Source organism: Typopeltis vanoorti, chromosome 15, assembly GCF_054136105.1.
Source record: "Typopeltis vanoorti isolate ZY-2024b chromosome 15, IOZ_Tvanoo_1.0, whole genome shotgun sequence".
Classification (NCBI taxonomy): Eukaryota; Metazoa; Arthropoda; class Arachnida; order Uropygi; family Thelyphonidae; genus Typopeltis; species Typopeltis vanoorti.
This window is the reverse complement of record NC_143563.1, coordinates 30,092,115-30,118,990: the sequence shown is the minus strand read 5'-3', so window position 1 is coordinate 30,118,990 and position 26,876 is coordinate 30,092,115. Positions and strand designations below refer to the sequence as shown.

The window sequence follows — 26,876 nt, the reverse complement described above, 5'->3', positions numbered from 1 at the left end:
ATCCTTAATTACTGTTTTCTAATATATCCTAAAACAAACACATTTGTCTCTTCCCCCACATGCAGATTTGGTTACAGTTGAAGAACTCAACATGATATGTGGTACATCCACCAACATTCACACACAAAATTTTGTCTTGTCTTGCCTGAAAGTCTTTCCCAAGAGAATTCAGATCGTACTAATGTGAACGTGTCATTATAAGTTACTGAAGTAATTCATGTACAGTACACTCATGTATAAGTATTAACTGCTTAGAGTTGGATAAAGGATAAAATAAAAATATGATTTCTTGTCTAATTTAATTAAATCAAACATTAAATGTACTATTTCCAATGTTTTTCTATAGCCAAAAATAATCAAAATACATAACTGACTTCCCTTCTCCAGGACAGGGATGCTGAGGTGTTTGGTTTCATTAGCAATAATCATTAGATTATCTAATGATAAACCAAATAAGATGTATGAATAAAAATCTGATTATTAATAACAAATCAACATGAAATTTACTAATTTTAAAATAACTTATATTATTATTAGTTTGAAGTTAAGAAAATTAAGGTAAAAATGTATTATTGTAACTTTCACCAATCCGTTCAGAACTGTTATAATAATCAAATCAAAACGATGAGTCAATACCTGACAATGCTGGTTAATTCATACTTTGGCAGGCAGATACGACACATTTATAAACAGTATACTTTTTTAAAAACCATTGAGCTTCTGCTAGATATTTCTGGTATTGATGAGATAGTAGTTCTAGCCAAAACCCAAAAATGATCGCTCTGAGGAAGGGGGGAGGAATTGGCTAACGAAAACCAAATAACATGTAATTAAAACACCAAAGATTTATGCAAACTGAGAATAAGCTCTACAGTACCTTATTTATTGTCATATTACCTTTCCTTATCTACGAAACGAATGACCTTTGCTTTTGTCAGAAGTTTGGTGTGAATGAAACATTCACAGCAAACTTCTGACAAAAGCTTATTTAATTCTCCTTCCCCCTGTCAAAACCAAATGTTTATTATTATAAACATGAGTTGTAAATATATAGTGCATGAGACTAGTGGGATGAGGATTATTTGGATATTCCAAGGAGAAAAGTCGAGAGGTCTGTAGATCTTCCCCTTGATTGGTACCAAAGCACCTTCATATCTCAAGTTATTAAACATATACCAGCCACTGAATGAGAAACTTTTAATACTTTGTCGAACTGATCCTCTTTAATTCCCTGTACATAATTCCTTGAGATATGGGTCGGGAAGACTTCATTAAATGCTATGGTCAATTGCTATCTCACAATTGACTAAAGTAATTGAATTGAGATGAAGCAATCTTGTTCCGAGTAGACTGTCTTAAGAAGATAGTTACATCTCTTAGACAAGTAATGTGGGTTATTTTCCCACTGATTAAACACCCGGAATATCTCAACTTTTGAGAAACCAGTCAGGTCTGCTGTTTTCAAAATCGTGTCTCCAGCCAGATGGGGAACCCACAATAAGCCCTTTATCGAACTCCAGAAGATCCTTAGTTTTTCTCATTGTGACCAACTCTATTGACGATTACTGACCAGCAGTATTTTTGAATAATTGCCACCAAGTATTTTGCATATATGCTGCATAAGTGGCATTTTTGTACATCTGCAAAAAGGTTTCTAATTCAGTGGCTACCTATCTGGTCCAGTTCCTGCTTTTTTTTTTTTTTTTTAAATTTAGATTAGAGTATCAGTAAGCTGGATGAAGTGTGCCATATATTCTGAAACCAGATTCAAGTTCTACTTTGGGGTCCACTCATGTTAATCATAACGAGTCTTCAATAGGTCAGCTGTTCTAATGTTTTTCAACTGCAGGTTGCAATCTGTTAGGGTCATGAAATCAGTTTTAGCAGGCTGTGACCAGCATTTTTTTTTTATTTAATGATATAGAATAGAAAATATCAGTGATTTGTGGCGTTAATGCTTTCACACCCTGCTTGGCCGTATATTATTTCCTTTCCTCATCAAACTGGTATATTTGTACGAAGTTTTAAACATATACTATATTTCTATTGGTGAACCGTCATAATGAGAGGAAATATCGAATGCAATTGTGATTTTAAGTTATATTAATAATATGTGTATATACATGTATGTATGTGTGTGTATATATATATATACGAGGGCTGTTCGATAAGTCCATGGAAAGTCTAAGAGATGGCACCAACAGTATGTATCGAGGTTATTTTTAGTTACTGGCAACTGTTGGAGGATCACACACTAAGTTTCAGTCAGATAGATCTATTACTCTGTGTTTGGCGTTCATTTGAATCAATCAAGTACCGTGATTTGTGAAAAATGGATGAGAAAGAATTTCGTACAGTGATTAAACATTACTTTCTGAAAGGCATAACGGCTCAGGAAACCAAAGCTAAGCTTGGTAAATATTATGGTGAGTCTGCACCTTCGATTAGAACGGTTTATAAGTGGTTTAGTAACTTTTGAAGTGGCCATATGAGCACAAGTGACGCTGAATGTTCTGGACACCCTGTTGAGGTTACTACTCCAGAAATTATTGAAAAAAATCCATGATATGGTGATGGATGATAGAAGAGTGAAGGTGCATGAAATTGCTAAGGCTGTGAGCATCTCAAATGACCGTGTACATAATATTTTACATGAACATTTACATACGAGGAACTATCTGCAAGATGGGTGCCATGTTTGCTCACACTGGATCAAAAGCGTCAACGTGTTGTGACTGCAAAATTGTTCGATTTTCGCTATGAAGTCCTTTCGCATCCCCCCCCCCCCCAGGAAAGAGATTTTCATCAAAATATGAGGTGATTGCCAAAACAACTGCCTATTTTGAAGAGTTGGACAAATCATACTATATGGACGGGATCAAAAAACTCGAGCATCGTTGGACTAAGTGTATAGACCTCAAAGGAGACTATGTTGAAAAATAAAAAATGTCTGTCCCCAAAAAATTACGTTTTCTTCATTTTTGCACAGACTTATCAAACAGCCCTCGTATACACACACACACACTATCTACCAATAGTTTTCTGGACATTCCTGTTATTTGAAGTCATAGAACATTCCAGGTTTATTAATAGCATAAAAACTGGTGTACAAATAGTAGGAAGCAGTATTTCATCGTTGTAGTTGAATACAGGTGGTATAGCAACATGATGTGAACTCAGCGACTTCGAGAGAGGTGTCATTGTGGGCTATCACACTCGTGGCATGTCCATATGCCATTGCTGCTCAATGGTTAGCGAAGTGATCAACAAATGGAGATGTCCTGCATCACTAGTGCAAGAAAACAAACACCCAGGATGCTGCTTAAAATGACTGACAGGGACAGGAGATGTTAAAATGGGTGATACGCAAAAATCGGCTACAATCGGCACAGACCATCTGTGATGAGTTCCAGAGCATCAATAACACCATAGTGAGTACTAGTACTGTATGAAAGAACCCCATTTACTGGATTTCCATGGATGAGCAGCAGCCAAGCCAAACATCACAATGAACAAGGTGGCTTGTCTGGCCTGGTGCAAAGAGCGTGTGAACTGGACAATTGATAAGTGGAAAACAGCACTCAGGAGCGACGAATCAAGGTTCACCTTTTTCTAGTCTGATTGCAGGATGTGGGTGTGGAGGCAGCCTGGTAAATGCTTGTTTACCAGGCTGCCTGTTGTGGGTACAACACACTGTGATAACAATGTGTTGTACCCACAGTAAAGTTTGGTGGTGGCAGAGTAATGGTGTGGGGTACATTCAGCTGGTTTGGAGTGGGACCACTGTCATTGTTGGTGGTTCCATGAAAGCAGCTTAGTACCTTGATATTCTGAATAATCAGGTGCTGCCTACACTATGGAAAAACATGCACATGGTTATTTCAGTAAGCCTTATTTGAATGTTTTATTCCCTTTTTATGATATAGTTATAGTTCATTAGGTATAATTAAACTCGAAACAAGCACGAAGTGTAATCTTGATTTTACCACTCTTACCATTTAGTCGTAAACTTTATTTACTTCACAAGAAATGAAGAAGAAAATAATTAAATCAAATGATTACAAAAACACTCAACATGTTCTAGAATGCCTCTTGAAGAAGAGATTGAATGTTGCCATATTACACAGTTTTAAAATACTCATACATTAATATTCCACCATATTTTTCCAGTCTGAATATTTGCAACCATCGTGTTAATCTATGAATTCTAACCAATGTTGGGATATTAATGTGTGTAACTATAAGGATGATTGTTAGCACACTTATGCTTAAAATAGGAAACTTGTTTATGTAATAATGTGTGAAAATTTATAAACTTAAGATGTTTGCATTTTCTAAGTGAGGGTGGCGCTGCAAGTAATGTGTATTACTGAATACTTGCACTGTTTTCTTGACTTTGTAAACCAAATCACGTTTATGATTCACGGGTCCCAAATATCACACAACTATCCCAAAAGGACAATGAATCATAGGTATAACTTAAAGATACCAAGAAATTATATACTTGGTTTAATCCTTTATCCAAGTGTAAGCAAACAAAGTTTGCACCTGAAGTATTTTCAGGACTGGAGCAACTCATATAAAGAAGATAATCACTTCACATCACTTGCCTTAATATCCCAGAATGCAAAGCACATATCCTTACAGACATGTATAATGCTATGCATTATGGCAGGTGTGGCCAACTTCATTCTATATGAGTGCCAATATATGATGATTGGTAGCATCATGGGCCGCACACTTTTAGACAGAACTTAAATAAAAATAAACTCAGCGTTTTTTCAAGGCAATAGTTATATGTATTGAATTACTATATTTGTTAAATCATTTTACTACTGGAAGAACAATATAAAATACTTCATTGATTTTATATAAGTTGTTAAATTAAATTTAATTACATATTTCTGGTTTTTTTTACATGTAACACAACTTAATGAGAACATTGTGGGCGTTCATGTGCAGCAACAAGTTCATCAAAGTCGATTTTCAATGATGATGACAATATTCATAACAAATCCTGAAGGTGATCATCAGTCAGTCGGCTTCTTTGTGACATTTTTATCCTGCCGCGGGCCGCACAAAATCACGTTACAGGCCGCACGTGGCCCGCAGGCCTGTTGTTGGCCACCTATGCATTATGGGAAGGGTCACTATCCAGACCAGTTTGGACCTTTCTCTTCAGTGGGAGCCAGATCCAGAAGTGATACTAAGATTGAAGTAACGCATATGTCATATTTTCGTATACGAGTAGCCAAAAGGTGTCGCACCTTATTATTAAAATACTCTAGATTAGAGATAGTTATTAGAAGATTTTCCACTTGGTTATACTATAAATTAAAGATACCAAGAAATTATATACTGTACTTGGTTTAATCCTTTATTCAAGTGTAAGCAAACAAAGTTTGCACCCGAAATATTTTCAGGATTGGGACAACTTATATAAAGAATCTAATGACTTCACATCATTTGCCTTAGTAGCAGACAGCCATTCAATGTACCTGTTTTGCAAAAACAAGGAGCTATAGCTAAGATAAATGTTGGAAAACAGAAAACTAGAGAAAGGTTCCGTGAAGTGATTAATTTTGGCTGCTATTATTTTATGCTGATGGAAAAGATGGGAAAAACCACACAAAAACAATTCACTATTGTGTTTGGCCTTTACAATTCAAGAGGTGTCTGAAGAATATTTTGTCTTTATTATTCCTTAGGTGTGAATATCAAAAGATAGTTATCAAGTAAGTATGCCCATGCACGTTGACCATTTATCCTGTATTGGGATCACATTAAACAGGATAACTTGCAATGTTAAATGTCACATACCATCCTCTACATAGAGGATGATATGTGACTTTTGGTAGGACAGAATATAGAATAAATACATTTTAGACTTTAGAACCTAACAGAATACACCGGCTGTTTTTTTTTTTTTTCTTTCTGGGATCTAAATGCTATTAGAAAAAAAAAATATAACAGTTTCTGAAGAACACATAACAGCCAAATAAATACATTTATTTTTCATTTACTTTTTACATGAAATTCAATCAACTTTTTTTAGAGCAGTATTCTGTACTTTTCTGCTCTAGGCACTTTATTAATGACTAATCGTCCATCATAACTTAGAGAAGCAAATAACCAAGGATCAGCATTTGACCACTCAGCAGCATAAACACTATCTTCATGTTCTTCATAAGTGGCTACTACTCCATCCTGTAATAACTTCCTAAAAAAAAAAACAAAAAAAACAAACCTACTAATTTTTATGGAGAAAAATCATTTTATTTGAGATTTTGAGACTACAACATATAAACTGCAGTTAGATATTCATGTTATACTGATTTCTGTATATAAATTATATACTGAATGATACATAGCTCTGCCCATATGAGTTTTATTATTAGGCTAGGCTTGGGTAATTCAGAAATAATAAACATCATCACTTGAAAGACATAGTACAATTACTGAGTCAACTGTATTATGTCTGTTGACCACGCTACCGTCCAAGACATCAAGGTTATCATGGATGTGGAGTGCATATTAAAATTGTAATACCATTGAAATATATGATGGATACAAGGCGTATGAGGATGCATATTTGATCCATAATAGACAGTAAGGTGGTTAAGTGAGTGTGTTCATTATCTAGTTTATCTGTTTTGGTGGAGAGAGGGAAACACTAATTTTACAGAAAGCCATGTCACCACCACACTAAACTAAGCTCTAGTTTAATATGCCTAGAAAATATTTCTTGAATTCTCGAGAGGATTCAAAGCTTTATCTTCCTGACCAAAGGGCATGTGTCATTCTTATGAATGTGACAGGACTGAGCCCTAATTAGTCATAATATATGTAAATATTTTATATATGATGTGTTAAAAAATTAAATTCAAATAGATTTTGGATCTAAATAAAAATACTTTTTATAAGTACAGAGATTATTGCACCTAATATATACAATTACAGGTGAAATCTTTATTTTATTTTATTATTATTTTTTCACTTTTTATATTATGAAAAAAAAGTGTTCAACAGGTAAAAATGTTTTTTTTTTTTTAAACTACGTACACATGTAATTTTCTAAAGTTCAACTGAGATCTTCATAAGGGTTTTTCAACTAAAGGTGAGTTAGTTGATCTCATACAGAGATGGAAGAGTTTTTCACTCCACAAAACAGACAAACTAGCCAGGGAACACATGCAGTTATAGACAGAATTACATTGCAATCAATAGCAATACACTGACTTAACAAGATGGTGAAATATACGCTTCATGGACATTTTATCAACACATGTTAAAATACGTAATAAATAAGTTCCCCCACTTTCCTACAAATCTGTTAATACAAACATTAATTACTCAATTAACTAACCTTTCATCTCATCCACTCTTTCAAACAGTCTTCCTTACTTATCCAGTACTTAACAAATACTAAAACTTCATTCAAAACAAATAAGGGATTTCTCCATTCTTCCCAATTTTAGGACATTAGGATTATACCTGTTTGAATTTAGTTGGTGTTTGCCTTTCTACAGTTATACTTCCATGTATAAGTATATCATATCCTTGTGCCAATGAAAATGCCTTAGCAGCCAAGAAGAAATAATTTAATAAAAAGTTATTTAATTATCACCCCCAAATATGTGTTTTTGAATTGAAGAGAAAAACACAAATGATAATTGTGTTACCATCTCAATACCTGGTGTGGATGCATACTTTAGACTAATTAGCCCAAACTATATGATAAATGGCTGGGAAACATGAGTATGAAATCAGTTGTGTTTGCAGCTCATTTCAGCAGCACTAATTTCTAATAAATAATTAAAAGATTTTTACCTGTCTTGCTGTTCATCTTCTCCATTGAGTGATGTATCTTCATCTTCAACTAAATGACCAAATGGTTCTGAAGAAATTGAAGCTATTCTAGATAAAATCACCCGAGAATCACTACTTGAAGTTAAAACAAGCTGATCATGAAAATGATTGTAACGAACACTCCATACCCTGAAAAGACAATAAGTGCTCAAACTTTTTCACAGCCTTTCTATATAACATAAGGTTAAAGATTTTACACACATGCACACAAACAAGCATTTTTCAAAGTAACCTTTTATTTAACAGAAATCAAATATAACACTAATATTTTTATGTCGAACTAAAGTAACAAAAAAGTTGCTTTATTTTTACAAAACAAAAGTTTTATGAATACAATAACTATCAGCTTAGGAGTTGGCCAATCTCAAATATGTTTATCTCCATCTCTGGGGATTGAAGATGTGATACCAAAAATGAAGTATGTTGCATTTGCCATAATAAAGTATGTGCTGTGCTATAATCCACTCTCACTAAACATCAGGTATAGTTTATAGCCGAGCTGCATGTAGCTCACGTCGTGTGGCTCTTCATGATCTACCAGGAAAAAATAAACAAAAAGAGGAGACAACAAAAAAGAGGAACAAAATAAACAAGAAGAGAGAGAGAGAGAGAGAAAAAAACAGGGTTAATAAAAATTACTGCAATAAAAAAAATTTAATTCGAAACACATTAAATGAAGTTTACTTTGAACAATTAGAATAATTTCAAAGTTGAAACAATAATTTTAGTTACTTATTTACTAGTAGAGGCTTTCCCAATATCAATTTTTTTAGTAAGCTTTAAAATTAGGTGTGTAATTAGTCAAAGCAGTTCTTACAAGCTCGTTACAACCTCACCATGCGCACACTCACTCACTCCCACTCACATCAGTCAATGGTTGCAGCTCCTCTAAGTCTTACTGGAATTATTTTGGTTCCAAAAGGATGCATAGTTGGCTACCCCTGGTTTATAGTATGTTTTTTTTAGAATAACATTGTGCCTGTTGTTAGAACTTTTCTTTGCAGTGAGTAAATTGTTATTAAGGTGTTTGCTATAATGAGTTGACTATATAGTGTATATAATATATGGTTTTAATAGAATTTTCAAAAGGATGGGAACATGCCAAGTATTGATGATGATGTTTTAGTTAATATGCTTTGGTCAAGAAGCAATGAATCTTCATTTTAGAGGATTTAACAGTAGGCCATACTGTCAATTATTTGAATGTTCATGGATCCACCCTATTATTTTATGGGTACTTATGCTAGTGGGTAATCTATAAACATGTGATGTAGAAAACAGTTCTTTGTACATGTGATGCAATAAAAACAATACATATAGGATATGTATATCATGTATTACTGTTTATCTTTCATTTCACATCAATACAAGAATGAAATCAGGTGATTTCATTCTTGTATTGATTTCTGTACAGTTTGCTATATTCAGCTTGGATACCAACAAGCTATCTACCCCCTCCCCCCATGAAATTTGCTCAAAATTTGTTCTCCAGACTTCATCCATTTTATATCTCTGAATCTTTCTTTTAGGGTTACACAGTGATCAGCACTCATATTTGTAGATTTAGGGACTCAAAAACACGTGTTGAACAGATTATTTTATTAATTACAAATAAAATAAAACTTGACGTTTCGACCTCTATATCGAGGTCATCATTGGAAGAATACAACTGTATACAGAACCAAGCTACATGCTCATGCTTTATATACCAGTAAACTAAATCTACGTAGTTAATAAATCTTTTTTCTACCCTGACCTCTAGTGATAGAAAAGAAAAGCAAAAATAAATAAATAAAGAAATAAAATTATAAAAAAAAAAAAAATATATATATACAGGGTGTTCGGGATAAATTTGACAGTTTCGTAAGGAAAAAGAAAATCTTCTTCGTATCTATTAAATTTAATGAATTGACAAAAAAACATTACAGGCAGAGTTAATTACAATACTATCAACAAGATTTACTCAAAATAACCACCATTAGCATCGATCACAGCTTCAATTCTGCTTCGGAACCTCGAACAAGCTGATGCTACAGTCTCCCTGGGAAGGGCCGCAAAAACTGTTTTAATTTTATCCATTAACTGGGCTTTTGTATTACTGGAAGTGTGATTGGTGTCTTTTTCAACTGAGCCCCATACAAAATAATCCATGGGGTTAAGGTCTGGGGAGTTTGGAGGCCAAACATTTGGACTGGTGAAGTCGTAGAAATTTTCAGACAACCATTTTTGACTTTTCCCAGAGGTGTGGCAAGGGGCCGAATCCTGCTGCCATACATACGGCCTACCATTGGCTACCCTTGTTATCCAGGGCTTGACTACAGTTAGCAACTCCACGAACAAAGCCCGAATTCCAATGCCAGGGTTCTTCAACACCTGTTCCTGCAGATTTGCGAGGAATTCTGCTGTACGAACGCAATCAGATCATCTGCTAGGGATCTTTCTTCTTGCTACATCCTCCTAGTCACCATTGCAAGTCTCTAGTTCATGCCTGATTGTTTTTACTGTATTCAGGGAGCATTGGGCAGCAGTCGTAATATCCTTATTTTGATGGCGGGCACGAATCATCATGATACAAGTTATTCTCTTCCATGATTCAGGTGGGTTCCAGCTATCCATCCTTTCTGACATCTTGTATATGAATGAAGAAGGGTCCAAACTTTTAAATGAAGAGAAGTGTGTGTTAATACATGTAACTTACGGAAAAATATAATTAATTATAAATATGTCAAATTTATCCCGAACACCCTGTATATATATATATATATATATATTATAAATAGATAAATGAAACTACAATAAACTGTTAATAGTCCTCATGTATTAATATTCTGGATGGTTACAAAATGATTTCTTTCAGTTGCTATTGAATGTTCTAAACACTTCACCAAGTCACCAGGTTGTCTTCTTGTAGTGGGAATTTTTCTAATGCTAGTTTAGGATGTTATACAGGTTGTAGATGGGTCCTCCACATTCTTGAAATGATGAGGCCATCATTTTTGCTGAGATTTGGGTTGTGTTTGAGCATTTCACAAGACTCTTTAAATTTTCTCTCAAACCAGGTTTTGGTGCGGTGTAGGGACTTGGTATTTTTCCAGTCAATTCTATGGTATGTTTGGAGTGCATGGTCAGAAAGGCCTGTTTTACCGAAGTGGAGGTATTTAATGTGTCATTTGTGTTCGTCTTGTCTGATTGGGATAGTTCGCCCTGTTTCCCCTATGTATGGTATGTTACATGTGCAGTGTATTTTGTATACCCCTGGGTGTGCTAGGTGTGGAAGAGGATCTTTAGAGGAACTGAGTAGGTGTCTTAGCTTATTTGGGGGTTTAAAGGTGGTTTTAATATTGTATTTGCGAAGTGTTCTGTCTATTTTTTCAGAAATGCCTCTAACATAAGGAATGGCAATAGTATTCTTGAAATCTTTTTTGTTCTTACTGGTATCTTTATGGAGGATCTTGTGAATAGTTTTTTTATTGTATCCATTTTTGATAAATGTTTGGTTGATGATTTTGTATTCTTGGTTTAGAGCCTGTTCATTCGAACAAATAGTTAGGGCTCTGTGTTTAAGAGTGCTTATGACACCTAATTTTTGTGTTGTTTGGTGGTAAGAATTTTTGTGTATGTATTGGCCCGTGTGTGTAGGTTTGCGGTAAACTGAGAAGGAGAGACAGCCAGAGGGAAGACGTGTGACAAGTGTGTCTAGGAAAGGAAGAGAGTCGTTTTTTTCCATTTCGATGGTGAATTGGATACGTTTGTGTTGTTTGTTTAGGTGGCTAAGGAATGTATTTAGAGCTTTGCGGCCATGGGGCCAAATGGCGAAAATATCGTCGACGTATCTGAGCCAAATTTTGGGCTTTAGACTTGCTGTCTCTAGAGCACGTTGCTCAAAGTCTTCCATATAAAAGTTAGCTATTGGGGGAGAAAGTGGTGAGCCCATGGCTGTACCTTCTTTTTGAAGGTAAAAATTGTTTTGCCATACGAAATATCCGGAGCGGAGTACGTGGGCAAAAACGGCCGTGATGTCATGTGGAAATATGTTCTGTAGGAGCAAGATCGTGTCATTGATTGGGACATTGGTGAAAAGGGAAGTTATGTCAAAGCTGACTAATAAATCTTGGTCGGTGAGTGTAATGTTTTTGATTTTACTGATGAAATGTGTATTTTTTATGTAGGAAGGGGATTGACCTACCAATTCCTTGAGTGTGGCAGCTAATTTTTTTGCTAAGTGATAATTTGGGCTGTCAATTCCTTCAACGATTGGGCGAAGTGGTGTGACAGATTTGTGTATTTTTGGAGATTCTAGATAGGATCACTGACGACTCGGCCAAGCACTCACTACTGAAAAATAAAGAAAAACTAATAATGAAATTTCAAGCCCTACAACAACAGAAAAGCACAAGATCATCAAGACGCCATTACGAAAGGAACAGCCAACCACGAACCGACATCATAAGGAGCAACCAATCACCTGCAAACAACGTTAGGAGCCACCAACCACCATCTGATCAATGCTCAGTTATCAACCTATCAAACCACATTCTCACCGAAGGTGAACTCTCGCTGCTAAAGAAAGGTTTGAACTACGCCATTGCTCCGAGGTCAGTAAACAAGCTTGATATCGTGTATCATATCGAGAGAGGTTTACGATCCGTCCCCACCATTCTGGCTGATAAAATATGAATGGAAACATCGTGTATACTAAATTCTAACAAAAAACTAAACACCAACATAAACAAAACCGAAAATCTACCCTTAAATCCTTAAAAAATAACCCGGATATTATAATAACGAAAGCCGATAAAGGCAATTCCACCTTCCTGTTAGACTGTACGACATACATTGAAAAAATGAACCAGTTAATATCGGACCATAACACCTACCAAAAGGTTAACTACAACCCCACAAAACGTAACAAAAAGAAAACAACTGAATTAATCAAATCCGTCCACACATGGCCAGAAGAAACAACAAAAAAATTAATACCTCAGTATGCCCGTGCACCCAGAATTTATGGCCTGCCAAAAATACACAAATCTGGCACACCACTTTGCCCAATCGTTGAAGGAATTGACAGCCCAAATTATCACTTAGCAAAAAAATTAGCTGCCACACTCAAGGAATTGGTAGGTCAATCCCCTTCCTACATAAAAAATACACAACATTTCATCAGTAAAATCAAAAACATTACACTCACCGACCAAGATTTATTAGTCAGCTTTGACGTAACTTCCCTTTTCACCAATGTCCCAATCAATGATACGATCTTTCTCCTACAGAACATATTTCCACATGACATCACGGCCCTTTTTGCCCACGTACTCCGCTCCGGATATTTCGTATGGCAAAACAATTTTTACCTACAAAAAGAAGGTACAGCCATGGGCTCACCACTTTCTCCCCCAATAGCTAACTTTTATATGGAAGACTTTGAGCAACGTGCTCTAGAGACAGCAAGTCTAAAGCCCAAAATTTGGCTCAGATACGTCGACGATATTTTCGCCATTTGGCCCCATGGCCGCAAAGCTCTAAATACATTCCTTAGCCACCTAAACAAACAACACAAACGTATCCAATTCACCATCGAAATGAAAAAAAACGACTCTCTTCCTTTCCTAGACACACTTGTCACACGTCTTCCCTCTGGCTGTCTCTCCTTCTCAGTTTACCGCAAACCTACACACACGGGCCAATACATACACAAAAATTCTTACCACCAAACAACACAAAAATTAGGTGTCATAAGCACTCTTAAACACAGAGCCCTAACTATTTGTTCGAATGAACAGGCTCTAAACCAAGAATACAAAATCATCAACCAAACATTTATCAAAAATGGATACAATAAAAAAACTATTCACAAGATCCTCCATAAAGATACCAGTAAGAACAAAAAAGATTTCAAGAATGCTATTGCCATTCCTTATGTTAGAGGCATTTCTGAAAAAATAGACAGAACACTTCGCAAATACAACATTAAATCCCCAAATAAGCTAAGACACCTATTCAGTTCCTCTAAAGATCCTCTTCCACACCTAGCACACCCAGGGGTATACAAAATACACTGCACATGTAACATACCATACATAGGGGAAACAGGGCGAACTATCCCAATCAGACAAGACGAACACAAATGACACATTAAATACCTCCACTTCGGTAAAACAGGCCTTTCTGACCATGCACTCCAAACATACCATAGAATTGACTGGAAAAATACCAAGTCCCTACACCGCACCAAAACCTGGTTTGAGAGAAAATTTAAAGAGTCTTGTGAAATGCTCAAACACAACCCAAATCTCAACAAAAATGATGGCCTCATCATTTCAAGAATGTGGAGGACCCATCTACAACCTGTATAACATCCTAAACTAGCATTAGAAAAATTCCCACTACAAGAAGACAACCTGGTGACTTGGTGAAGTGTTTAGAACATTCAATAGCAACTGAAAGAAATCATTTTGTAACCATCAAGAATATTAATACATGAGGACTCTAACAGTTTATTGTAGTTGCATTTATCTATTTATAATATATATAATATATATATATATATATATTTTTTTTTATTATTATTATTTTTTTATTTATTTTTTATTTTTTATAATTTTATTTCTTTATTTCTTTATTTTTGCTTTGCTTTTCTATCACTAGAGGTCAGGCTAGAAAAAAGATTTATTAACTACGTAGATTTAGTTTACTGGTATATAAAGCATGAGCATGTAGCTTGGTTCTGTATACAGTTGTATTCTTCCGATGATGACCTCGATATAGAGGTCGAAACGTCAAGTTTTATTTTATTTGTAATTAATAAAATAATCTGTTCAACACGTGTGTTTTTGAGTCCCTTATATCTCTGAAACCTTTCATACTATCATGCATCTACCTAATAGCATGAAAACAAGCCTACATTCAGCCCATTCAAAAGCAGTAATAAAAGTCAGCTATCAAGCTATTGTTCCATTGCCCTTATCTCAATGCTTTCAAAAACAACCAACTTCTTCATTACTTGGAGGCCTGCTGATTAGTTAGTGATCATTAATATGAATTCTGTTAATCTCAGTTCACAGCAGATACAAACCATAGAAAGGTTTGGAAAAACTTATGTGCTTGCTCTTGATATTTCCAATGCATGTGAGTGGGTCTGGTAAAAAGGCCTGCTCACCAAATTACTATCCAACATCCTGCATTCTCCGTTTTTGCAATTAGATGTTGCCAGCTTTCTCTCTCTGGTCATTCAATAAATATCATGGTGGAAGGCTAAGTTCCTCACTAATGCTGGAGTATCCCCAGATCTCTGTACTTTTCCCCACTCTTTGCCTCTTATACATAAATGACTTTCTCTTGCTGGAAAAAATTCTATGTACAGCTTTACTGATGACATGCATTCCATTCCTTCTCAGTGAGAAACCATTCTAAGTTCAAGATTATCCAGAACCGATTTCTTAAACTGTGATCTCCTTGCCATTTGTCAATGAGGCAACAGCAATCTTATGAATGTTAATGCTACTAAAATGCAATCTTGGCTTATTTCTCATAAGAAAAATCTCATTAATTTCCCTTACCTTTTTGCACTACCTTATACCTCTAGCCTTTTCCTGACACAAAGTGTCACACCATAACCTACTTAGTTTCCAAAAGACTCCTTTTCTATTCAAGACAATTTTTCTCACCTGTATGATTTCTAACACTAATAAATCATAAACTTGCCTAACTTTAGAATGCTGTTCTCACATTTGAAGTGGTGCACCAGAAAATCTCCTTAAAAATGCTTAATGTTATCCAGAAAAGGGCAATCTACTTAACGATAATGCCTGTCCTCTCTCTCTCTCTCTCTCAAACTCATTTCAGTCACTTTCTATTAGATAGCTAGTCTGATACTGGTGGCAGTGTCTTATCTCCTGGAAACAACTTCGGTTTTTCACCTCATAAAAATAGGCAAAACCAGTCAGAAAGCATATATACAATTAACAGACATAATACATTAGCTTTAGAGACTTAGCTGCTTAGGCTAAAATTCCAAATAGATATTCTGTTTCTGCCTTATCACTTTTCTATTTTAATGGGACTATTCCACACTAATTGGTCATCATTAATTCATTCACTTTTCTTTGATAGGTCTTTAAGAACATAAGCAGCTAGTGGTTAAGATCTGTTTACTGTTCAGCTTTAAAGCTATCTAACCAACTTCTCCTCTTCTTCTTCTTTCATTCCATGTATCTTTTCCCTCTCTACACTTCTCAAGAAGTACAACCTCCTATCTCTTAACCTCTTGCTTACACACACAGCACTGATGTGCTATATGTTTTGCATCCTTCAATGTGGGATTGACATTCAAAATCTTTAATCACCAACCTGGTATAGTTTCCTCTAGTTATAACTTACAACACAGTAAGGCTTTTATCACCCACCTCCTTTCCCCAAAACAGTCTTGATAATTTTATCAGAACAAAATGGGCAATGATCTTGAAATTTAGTATACAGTTTCTTATCATAACTCAAAACATCATAAGACTTTTTGCTGTTCCCTTCCCACCACAAAAAAAAAAAAAAAAAAAAAAAAAAAAGGAAAAAACTATAATCTCAAAATTTGATGGATTGTAATTAAAACATCATAAAGGTTTGGCTCACCATAAACTTGGGGCAGGGAAACCAAACTTGGACTTTATCTTAACAAAATGAGCTATGACCTCTAAATTTGATATACAGCTTCTTATCATAACTTAAAGCATCATAAAACTTTTATGTCCCCCCCCCTCCCTGTAAGAAAAGAACCAAACCAAAGTTATTTTATTTAAAAGCACTATGACCTTCAAAAATTTAATGTACTGTTTCCTTTTATTGTAACTTAAGTCTTATAAAGCTTTTATTACCTTTCCCCACCTCCAAACATCCAGGAAGTCTAACACAGCTATTGCATACTTTATCTTAATAAAAAAAAACTACATTTTCTAAATTTGGTATCAGCCTTCTCTTATGCATCTCAAGGCTTTTATTTTTTCCATTACATCCAGGAGCTCTAGATCAAACTGTTGAAAATTTTATCTACACAAAAAAAAAAGCTATAACCATCTCTTATATCATAACTTAAAACATTGTAAGAGTTTCTGTTTGTCCCTCCACTTCAGGTCACAATTCTTTATTTGATCTAAATGCTAAAACCTGGGAACTTCTGGCATCTATTAAAATGACTGGTGCAATAAATAACTATTTGTTTTAGTTTTTAATTTTAAAAGTTAAAAAAAAAACACTATTAAAATTTTTTACAGAGTATTTTCCACTGCACTACTCACAAGTGGACTGTATCTTAAGTTACACTGATTTTCAGCTACCAGTCAATGTAAACATGTGGTTTGGCTACCCTCCAATCTTAGGCATGGTGACCTCCTATCAATCTGCTGCCATGGCAACACTACTCTTCATTGATAAGTACATTAAGTTTAAAAAAAAAAATATGTGTCAACAAATGAAAAGGTTTGGGACATGGATTATAAATGTCATCTGTTAGTAAATTCAGGTTGCTATAGTGAATGTTTTGAACTCTTTTGTTTGTGATGGTGAACTTCAATAGCAAACGTAGGATTTCTGCAAGGACCTTTCCATTAACTGGGATATAGAAAGTCAACTTTCAAGGATACGAAGTTGAATAAGTCAAAATGGTTTCTTGAATTTGGTGACCAGGAAATACAGCAGACAAGCATTACTAAAAGAGGCAAGGAAACCTTAAGCCAAAGAAGGTTAGAAGCTCAAGATGCTAAATTTGGCATCACTGGCAAGCAATATCAGATTATACAAAAGCACAGATGCACCTTATGGCAGAAGGAATTGTAGAGTTAATTTGTTCATGATAGTCCATAATTTCATTATAGCAGTGTTTCCTACAGTATTTACTACAATTGCATTATGCATGCACTCTCCATTCTTTCAGTCCCATAACTGGATCTGGATACCAGTGTGATCTATTAATGTTAGCATCTTCAGAAGTGTATACAATAAATTTTTTATGGATGTGGCAAGTCTAGAAAAAAAAGTTCTGGACTTGTGATGGACTAAGGATTATAGTCCTCATCTTGGCACATGTATAATATAAATGAATCCTTCAAAATAGCCAAATCAAGAACTGAAATAGTGATTCTATAATTGATCTATAATTGATCACATGAAAAATTACCAATGAGAATGATCTGAGAGTACCACAACAGGAGAATGTGGGTTCCGGACATCCCAGAATTTTGTTTGACAATCATCACCACAAGTGGCTAAATAATACTGCTTGTTGGGATTAAAGTCCATATCTCTTACCAGCTGACCATGACTTCCTTCAATTGTCCATGCTTGCCTAAAAAAAAATAACTTTTATTATACATAAAACAACTATTGCATCTTATCATTTATTTTTAATAGTTTAATAATTAATAAATATCTCTGTTGGTACAATAACTGTTTTCTTTTTCTCTCATAATAATTACTGTATTTTTCAATAGATAACGCGCACGTTATCTATACAAAAAAGTCTGAATTCGTTAAAAAATGAACATGCACGGTATACATTTGAAAGTTATGAGAGGTAAATCAAATGTAATAACAAAACTAAGGTAGAAGTATTACTTAATATTTATTGAACATTACACTATTCAAATCCAAAAAATTCTTCATCAGACTCAATAATGAAAGAATCAATTGTGTTAAAAATTTCGTTTGGTATTTCTTCAGCTTCTATTTCAGAAGATACATCGTCATGTGCATAATAATTGTCACTGGACACAACTGCATTCCCTTGTGCTTTAATGAAACCATTTCTTAAATTGTTTCTCTTCATAAATCCAAAAACCCAAGATGGGGTAGGCCTTGAAATCCTTTATATTATAGTTTTCCGCAATTCTTTTCAATTCCTGCAATGCACGGACATCAGATATTCTGATACCTTTAGCTCTTTCACTAACAACCCAATCAAACAGTTTTTTTTTCTATGGTTGGCCACAAGCACCTTCTAAACCTCATAGCATGTTTCCTCATATGTAAACATTTCAGGGCTGTTTCAGCCTTTCACCATTCACGAACACTACTTTCTCCAACTCAACAATCTACCAGCTTCACAATTCCCTTTTTCCTTTGCTACTTCTACCACTTCAATCTTGAACTGTACTGTGTAGGATTTTTTGACGCATGCAAGTTATCTAGACATCAAAAGGCGTGATGAAAATGTTGAGGGTGCACATTATACATTAGGTGCATGTTATCTATCGAAAAATATGGTATTATTATTATTCAGGCCTCCATGGAGTCAAAAGACTCATTGCGGGAGGTCCTTCCTAGGAAACACAAAGTCTATCAAGACTCATCACGGGAGGTGCCTCCTAGGAAACACAGTCTATCATACCACTCCTTGAACTCATTGACCGTTCTTGCTCTCACCACTCTATCAGGCAATGCATTCCACGGTTCAACCACCCTCCATGCAAAGAAACCACTTCTCACCCTCTTGCACACAGCTTCCTTTCGTAAATTCCAGGGATGGCCTCCTTGTCATCACTCCTTTCCGCTGTTAGTAATCAGCAATAAAACTAAATAGCCTAACTATATGAGTTTATAGCAGGGAATTAATTCCTGAAGTTTAGCAGACTCTTCCTGGGGCATTCCTGCCAGGAGGAATCTGCTAAACTTCAGGAATTGATTCTTTGAGTAATTTTAAGCAAAAAAGTTCAACATATATCAAAGTGGTAGAGATATAGCAATTTTATTATTATTATTAATTTTTTATTTATTTATTCTTCACATAATCTAGGAAACCTACTCTAGAGACCCAGCATCGGACATTTTCAAGCGACTTCAGGCCTCCCACCTAAAGACATTCAAAAACATCCATACTTATAATGAGATTCAAAGTCATGACCTATTGGTTGAAAAGCAGAAATGCTATACACTCAGTCAACCAGGCCAGCGAATGGATTGCATTATAAAGGAAAGTGGCATTATACCAGATATCAAAATCAGGGACATTAATCTCAGTTCTTTAGTTTATGTTGATGATGTTACTAAATCCAGTCTTCAGGATTCCTTAGCTAAATTGAATAATTTATGTAACAAACCTAGAATGAAAATCAGCAATAAAATAACAAAAGTGCTATTGACTTGGACAACCAGGCTAGAAAATTGCAACAAAAAAAAACAGAATACCCTATTAAACATTTATTTTAGAATTAAGTTTAAAAAAAAAGTTTATTTATACAGCTTTAGAAAGTTTTTTGAAAACTTCATTTTAAACTGGAAAATCAATAAATATTTCATAATAGTTGCTCATAATATCTGCCTTGAAATAGACATGCTTCAAATTAATGCTGGCATTGTTCTTTCCATTGGTAATGTCCAGATTTTTTAATGCAGTGCATTCCTATTGTTAAACCTTGCATTTCAGTGGGCTTCAGATGAAATAATCTGAAGGACTGAGAATAGGAGATACAATTAACCAAGGATTAGTACTTCATTGATTAATCCAAAGGTTGTAGATAGTGACAGTACAGATAATCAGAAACTTGTCAGGAAAAAAAAATGTGAAGGAGCTTCATCACAATGGAATACATATATCATCATTAAGACATATCATCCCTGCCAAGACAATCATTTAACATACATAATCCAGTTAATTTGTTCTCAATGAGTCTATACCATACATTTATCAAAAACCAGCATTGGAAATTCTTTCAGCTATGTATAAAATTTTCATCAGCACATAAATACTCATTATAAGTATTGTTCACAATGGCAAACATTTTGCTATTGAATGCCATATTCCAACATAAAAATGTGCACAAATTCACATGGAGAGGCAAGGAATAAGAAAAGTCTCATTGACTATTTTATTGTTGACAGTGATATTTTCTCCCTGGTGTCAGGACACCAGAGAGTACAGAGGATTTGAAATTGGAAGTGATTACTATTTAGTCTTGAGCAGGATAAAATTGAATTTCATATTGAAAAGAATGACATGTAAGAAAGTCTTAAAGTGTATAAAAGTTGAGCAGCTCTCAGATGTAAACTGTAGATTAAAATATACATACTTATTGAAGAAAAAATGAAAAAGTTTGAGAACAAGAACCAAACCTTGGCGATTCACTGCCAAGTCTTGAAGAAAACCCTGATTGATTCAACCAGAGAAGCATGTGGTGAGGTTGTCTACAAGGATAGAAAAATCAGAACTCCATAGTGGACACAGGAAGTTAGAGGCAGTGAAGGAAAAGAAGAAAGCATAACAAAAGTTCCTGGCAAATAACTCAGCTTGTGCTCTTAGAAAATACAGAGACAAATGCAAGAAAACTAAACACTGTGTAAAACTAGCCAAACAAAAGTCATGGGAGGACTTTGGCAAGAATATAGAAAATAAATATCAAGAAGGTGGCAAGAAATTCTGGATTGTTGAAGAAGCTTAGAAATGGAGGAAAGAGTGCTGTAAAAGAAGTTAGAGATGATAAAGGTGACATGAAAACAGAAGAAAAGATATCCTTGAAGTATGGAGTAATTACTTTGAAAAATTGCTAAATGAAACAAGCAGTGATATCACAGTGGTAAAAAACACTCAACAGGCATACAGTCAGGAATACATATCCATACTTGAAGTAGAAAAAGCCATCAAAGGCTTGAAATGTGGAAAGGCAGCAGGAGTAGATGATATTCGACCAGAAATGCTGAAGTATAGTAGCATAAAAGTCTTACAGTGGCTGCACTGCACAGTTCAGAAGGCCTGGACAGAGAGACGAATTCCAGATGATTGGAGTAGAGCTCTAATAGCATCCATATATAAAAAGGGAAATAAAACTGAATGTGAGAATTACAGAGGTATTTCCCTACTGAGTGTTCCTGGCAAGATTTATGCCAGTATACTTGAGAAATGGTTGAGAAGAATTGTGGAAGAAAAGCTTGGTGAAGAACAAGTTGGATTCAGGCCAAATAGAGGCTGTCAGGATCAGATCTTCACTCTATGACAAATAGCTGAGAAAGCATGGGAGTATAACAAAGATTTGTATTTAAGTTTTGTCGATCTGGAAAAGGCATATCACAAGGTGTCAAGAGAGAAGCTACTCAATGTGCTACAGTTATATGGTGTCAATGGGGCATTATATCGAGCAATATTTAGTATTTATTTGAGTTGTAAGTCAGCAATTAGGAGGTACAGGAAGATGGTTTAATGATAAATCTAGTGTCAGACAAGGATGTACATTACCTCCTCTGTTATTCATTATCTATATGGATCACATTATGAAGGAAGTGGTATTAAACATGATATCAGAATTGGAGATGTTAATGTCAGCTCTTTGCTTTATGCAGATGATGTTATACTTCTAAATAAATCTGCTACAAGTTTGCAATATTCTCTTACTAAATTGAATAACTGTTGTAATAGATATGGTATGAAGGTCAGCAATAAAATCACAAAGACAATGAAAATAGGTAGAATCGTTGAAAATTTCAACTGTGTTCTGAACGAAGAACCTGTAGAACAAGTAAAACATTTCAGCTACTTAGGCACCATTTTTAGTGAAGATGGTAAATTAAATATGGAAATAGACAATCAACAAAGCTGGTATGGTAGGAAGTCAATTGAATAAATTCATATGGAATAAGAGAGAAATTAGTCAGAAAACTAAATTAGCAGTATACAAGACAGTGTTCAAACCAGTTTTAACTTATGGATCTGAGAGCTTTGTCAGAAGTAAAACACTTGACCAAAGATTAGAGACTGCAGATATGAGAGTCCTGAGAAAGATTAGAGGTGTGAACAGATGGCATCAATGGCAATATCATATTAAAAACGAGGATATTAGGAAAGAACTTGACATTGTCAGCATCCAGGAATGCATTAGCAGAGCTAATCTCATTTGGTATGGTCACTTAAACAGAATGGGCGAGGAAAGATTAGCAAAACAAGTGTTCTCTGCCAGGTTGGCAGGAAAACGACCTAGAGGAAGACCAAGATATAGGTGGATTGATACGATACAAAGTGCCTTAGACAATAGAAACATAAGATCTGATAATGTTGGAGTCTTGACAAGTAACAGACTGATTTGGAGGAAAGCTGTAGATAGGAAGTTAGTAATGATGTAAATTTTTCGTGTAGTACTATCATATCCTGTGCACCCCTTTGAGGGTACATGTCAGGAATTTGATGATGATCATGATTTATTAGCACAAGATAGAATGCTTTATAATTCGAGAACACTAGACTACAGCAAATGTAGTGTTACATTTATTAGCAAATGAACCATGAAATGACCATATCTCTTCACCTTCTAGAATCAGACCTATGTTGATATAATTTTTTTTTTTTTACTTAAAATCCCTCAAGGAATCAATCCCTGAATTTGGCATATTTCTTCTGAAACACCCTGTATAGTATTATATCTAAAGTTTAAGCAATACATAAAATATTTTCAGAATATTATATTTCTTTAGGAATAATGTAACATTTTTCTTTAGGAAAAACTAACATCTACTCACATTTTTTCATGCTATAATAAGTATACTCATGGGCAGTACAACTGACATTGGCATAACTAGTACTTATTCTGTGTTCTTGTCTTATATACTTTTCAGATTAGTGGCCTTTTGATGGCTGTTGTATCAAATCAACAGTATGTTGATTTTTTATTATTATTATTACTTGACACTTCCAGGGAGTCCAAAGACTCATCGGGGGGGAGGTCATCTACTATACAACTCTCTGTCTCCACCACTCAATCTACCAACTACAATGAACAGCAAATACCACTATCATCTACACCAATGCCATCTACTGCCCACTATCACCACTAGTATTTTCACAGACACTCACAAACATCCATGCCCACAGCAGGATTTGAACTTGCAGCCTTTCGGCTGGAGAACGGATACGCTAACCACTCGGCCAACCAGGCCAGCATTTACTTAAATCAACATTAAAAGTATGTTGGTAAATAGAGAACCTATATCCAATGTGATCATTATATTAGATGGGCTAAGAAGAAGATCACAAATTTTACTTTCAAAATCAAGTAAAATTTGTGAAGTGACTGAGTGTGAGAATGACCAAGTGAGGAATCTAGTCTCTCAGGCAAAAATATTGAATAGAGTAGTCAATTCAGAAAGTAAAGGTAGGTGAGGGCTTAAAGGGATGCTGTAGTTTCTATATACTAATCCAGTAGTATCAGGAACAAGAGGGAGGAGTTTTTAGCTTTGGTTTGTGCAACCTCACCAAAAGTTATACAGATTAGTGAGACTTGGCTACTAGGTGATGATGTAGCTATAGGGATATAATGTGAAAGGATTAGTATTTTCAGATAAGACAGAGAAGACAGGATGGGGATAGGTACTGCTGATGATAATGAATGAAATGCAGCCAAAAAGAATAGGAGATATGCAGGAGGGTGGCTGTTCATTTGAAGTCTGGTGTGAGATTAAGGCCAGTAAGACAAAACATACAGTTGGTTATTGTTATAGACCAGGGAGTTCCACAGATGATCTGGAAGACATGCATCATCGCCAAATTAGTACAATGAGTACAGGTCGAGTGATTATTATGGGGGACTTCAACTATGGACATATAAGCTGGAAGGAAGAAAGATCACATGGCAGGAAGGAAATAGAATTTATACACCTACTAAGAGATAATTACTTAATGCTATGTGTGATGGATGGGACTAGGAGTGTGAGAGTATTGGACCTGGTCACAAGATCAGAAGAGTCATCATAACCAAGGTGACCTTACAAGGCATTACCCACAAATGGTGAAAGTGACCATGCTGTCTTGATTTAGGCGACTGTAAAACATGAGGAATATTCTGTCATGAAAGAGTATGTGGAAATTCATGGCAAGTGATTATGATAAGTTTAGGAAGAAGCTTAAATATGTGCTGTGGCATAAAACACTGCAGGATAAGGATGTAAGTGCATGGGATATAGTTAAGGGTCATCTAGAGGAAGCAATATGAAACTGTATACCTAAGGTAAGGAGGGTTAATCAGATAGGAGTTAGATGGATGAGTAATATCATTAAGCATGAGCTGCAAAAGAAAATGCTGCAGAAGGTATATAACGAGAAAGGTGACCAGCAAACTCACGAACAGTACAAAGCTCAGGCAAGAAAGGTGACCAAGAATGGCAAGGAAGGAAAAATCAGATTATGAGAAGAATCAAGTCAAGCAGGACAAAAGAAATTTTAAAGAGTTCTTTCTTATGTGGCAAGTAAGAGGAAGAATGGCTATGCAAGATTAACTTGAATGAGTGATGATGGTCATGAGGAGACAGAAGCAGATAAAATAGTTGAATTACTGAATGACCACTTTGCAAGGGTATATCATCCTCGTGAGGTTACTGCTTTAACATATGTGATAGACACTGACGTGGGAACAGAGGTAGATGAATTGGAGGTGCTTAGGATATTGCAGAATCTCGATATAAATACAGCTGTGGAATTGGATGGGATATCAACTAGGGTTCTGCAAGAATGTGCAAGGGAACTGGCAACGCCTCTGACTAGGCTCTTTAAGTCTCAGCCCTGGTAGAGTTCCAAGGAAGTGGAAAGAGGGCAAAATAATTCCCTTGATTAAGGGGAGGTTCTAAGACTGCAGTAGCAAATTATAGACTGGTCATAATAAAAATATGTGCTGTGCTATAATCAACTCTCACTAAACATCAGGTATAGTTTGTTATAGTTTATAGCAGGGGTGGCCACAACGTGGCTTATGAGCTGCATGCAGCTCGTGTCATGTGGCTCTTCACGATCTACCAAGAAAAAAATAAAGAAAAAGAGAAGAGAGACAACAAAAAAGAGGAACAAAATAAAAAAAAGAGAGAAGAGAAGAGAGAGAGAGAGAAAAAGAGGGTTAATAAAAATTACTGCAATAAAAAGTTTAATTTGAAACACATTAAATGAAGTTTACTTTGAACAATTAGAATAATTTCAAAGTTGATACAATAATTTTAGTTACTTATTTACTAGTATAGGCTTTCCCAGTATCCATTTTTTTAGTAAGCTCCTTAAAATTAGGTGTGTAACTAGTCACAGCAGTTCTTACAAGCTCGTTACAGCCTCACCATGTGCACACACTCACTTACTCCCGTACCATCACATCGGTCAAAGGTTGGGACTCTTCTAAGTCCTATCAGAATTATTTTGGCTCCAAAAGGATGCATAGTTGTCTATCCCTGTTAGACCAATCAGCATCTAAGGCATGGTGGTAAAAGTACTAGAAAAATTGGTCAAAAAGAGATTTCAAGAATGGTTAGATAAAAATGTGATACTGTATGAGGGTCAACATGGCTTTGTGAAGAGTCAGTCATGTCTTAGTAATTTACTAACTTTTTATAATAGAGTAACAGATGAATTGGATAAAGGAAATAGCTACACAATGATTTTGCAAAGGCATTTGACAGAATACTGCATGGAACTCTGTTAAGCAAATTACAACAAATGGGGGATGGATATGATACTGGTTAAGTGTAAAAGAGGGTGGCCCTAGTGGCAGATATAAAAAAGTGGTATATGGAGAAGCAGAATCAAGGAAAAAACAGGTGCCTAGTGGTGTGTTCATTGCTGTTTAATTTGTACATAAATGATGTAGGAAATAACCTGAAAGAAAATATTCAGCTGTTTGCTGATGATGCAAAATTAGGAAGAGTAATAGTTAATTAAGGCAATGTGAAGAGCTTACAGGATAATTTAAACAGGCTGTCAGTATGGGTAAAAGCTGGGTTTCGGTTGTGGAGAAATGTAAAGTTATGCATTTTGGGAAAAATAGATTACAAGCCATGTATCACATTGATGGCACTGTACTAGGAAACAGATGAAGCTAGAGATCTAGGAGTGGTGAGTAGACAGAGAGTTAAAGTTTAGAGGACATGTTGCTAAGATAGCTCATAAGATTACTTGGCTATTGAAGAACACATTAACATGTAAAGATAAGTTGTTATTCCTCTTTATAAGGCCTTGATATGCCAACAACTGGATTACTGTGCTAGTCTAGTCCCTTGGGCTTCTTGGG

General features: G+C 35.3%; 1 protein-coding gene across 2 annotated transcripts in view; it reads right to left on the bottom strand.

Annotated features, from left to right (window-relative positions):
* Positions 1–5,988: 5,988 nt before the first annotated feature.
* The window catches only part of LOC150098556 (EARP-interacting protein homolog), a 74,773-nt gene continuing 53,885 nt past the window's right edge, over positions 5,989–26,876 (bottom strand). For both annotated transcript variants that reach the window (XM_090404964.1, XM_090404963.1), the window contains exons 8-10: positions 18,035–18,202; positions 7,831–7,998; positions 5,989–6,220 (exon numbers count right to left, since the gene is read on the bottom strand). In XM_090404964.1, the coding sequence (XP_090261090.1) occupies positions 6,052–6,220; positions 7,831–7,998; positions 18,035–18,202 (505 nt within the window). In that variant the 3' untranslated portion in view covers positions 5,989–6,051. The remainder of the gene's footprint in view (positions 6,221–7,830; positions 7,999–18,034; positions 18,203–26,876) is intronic.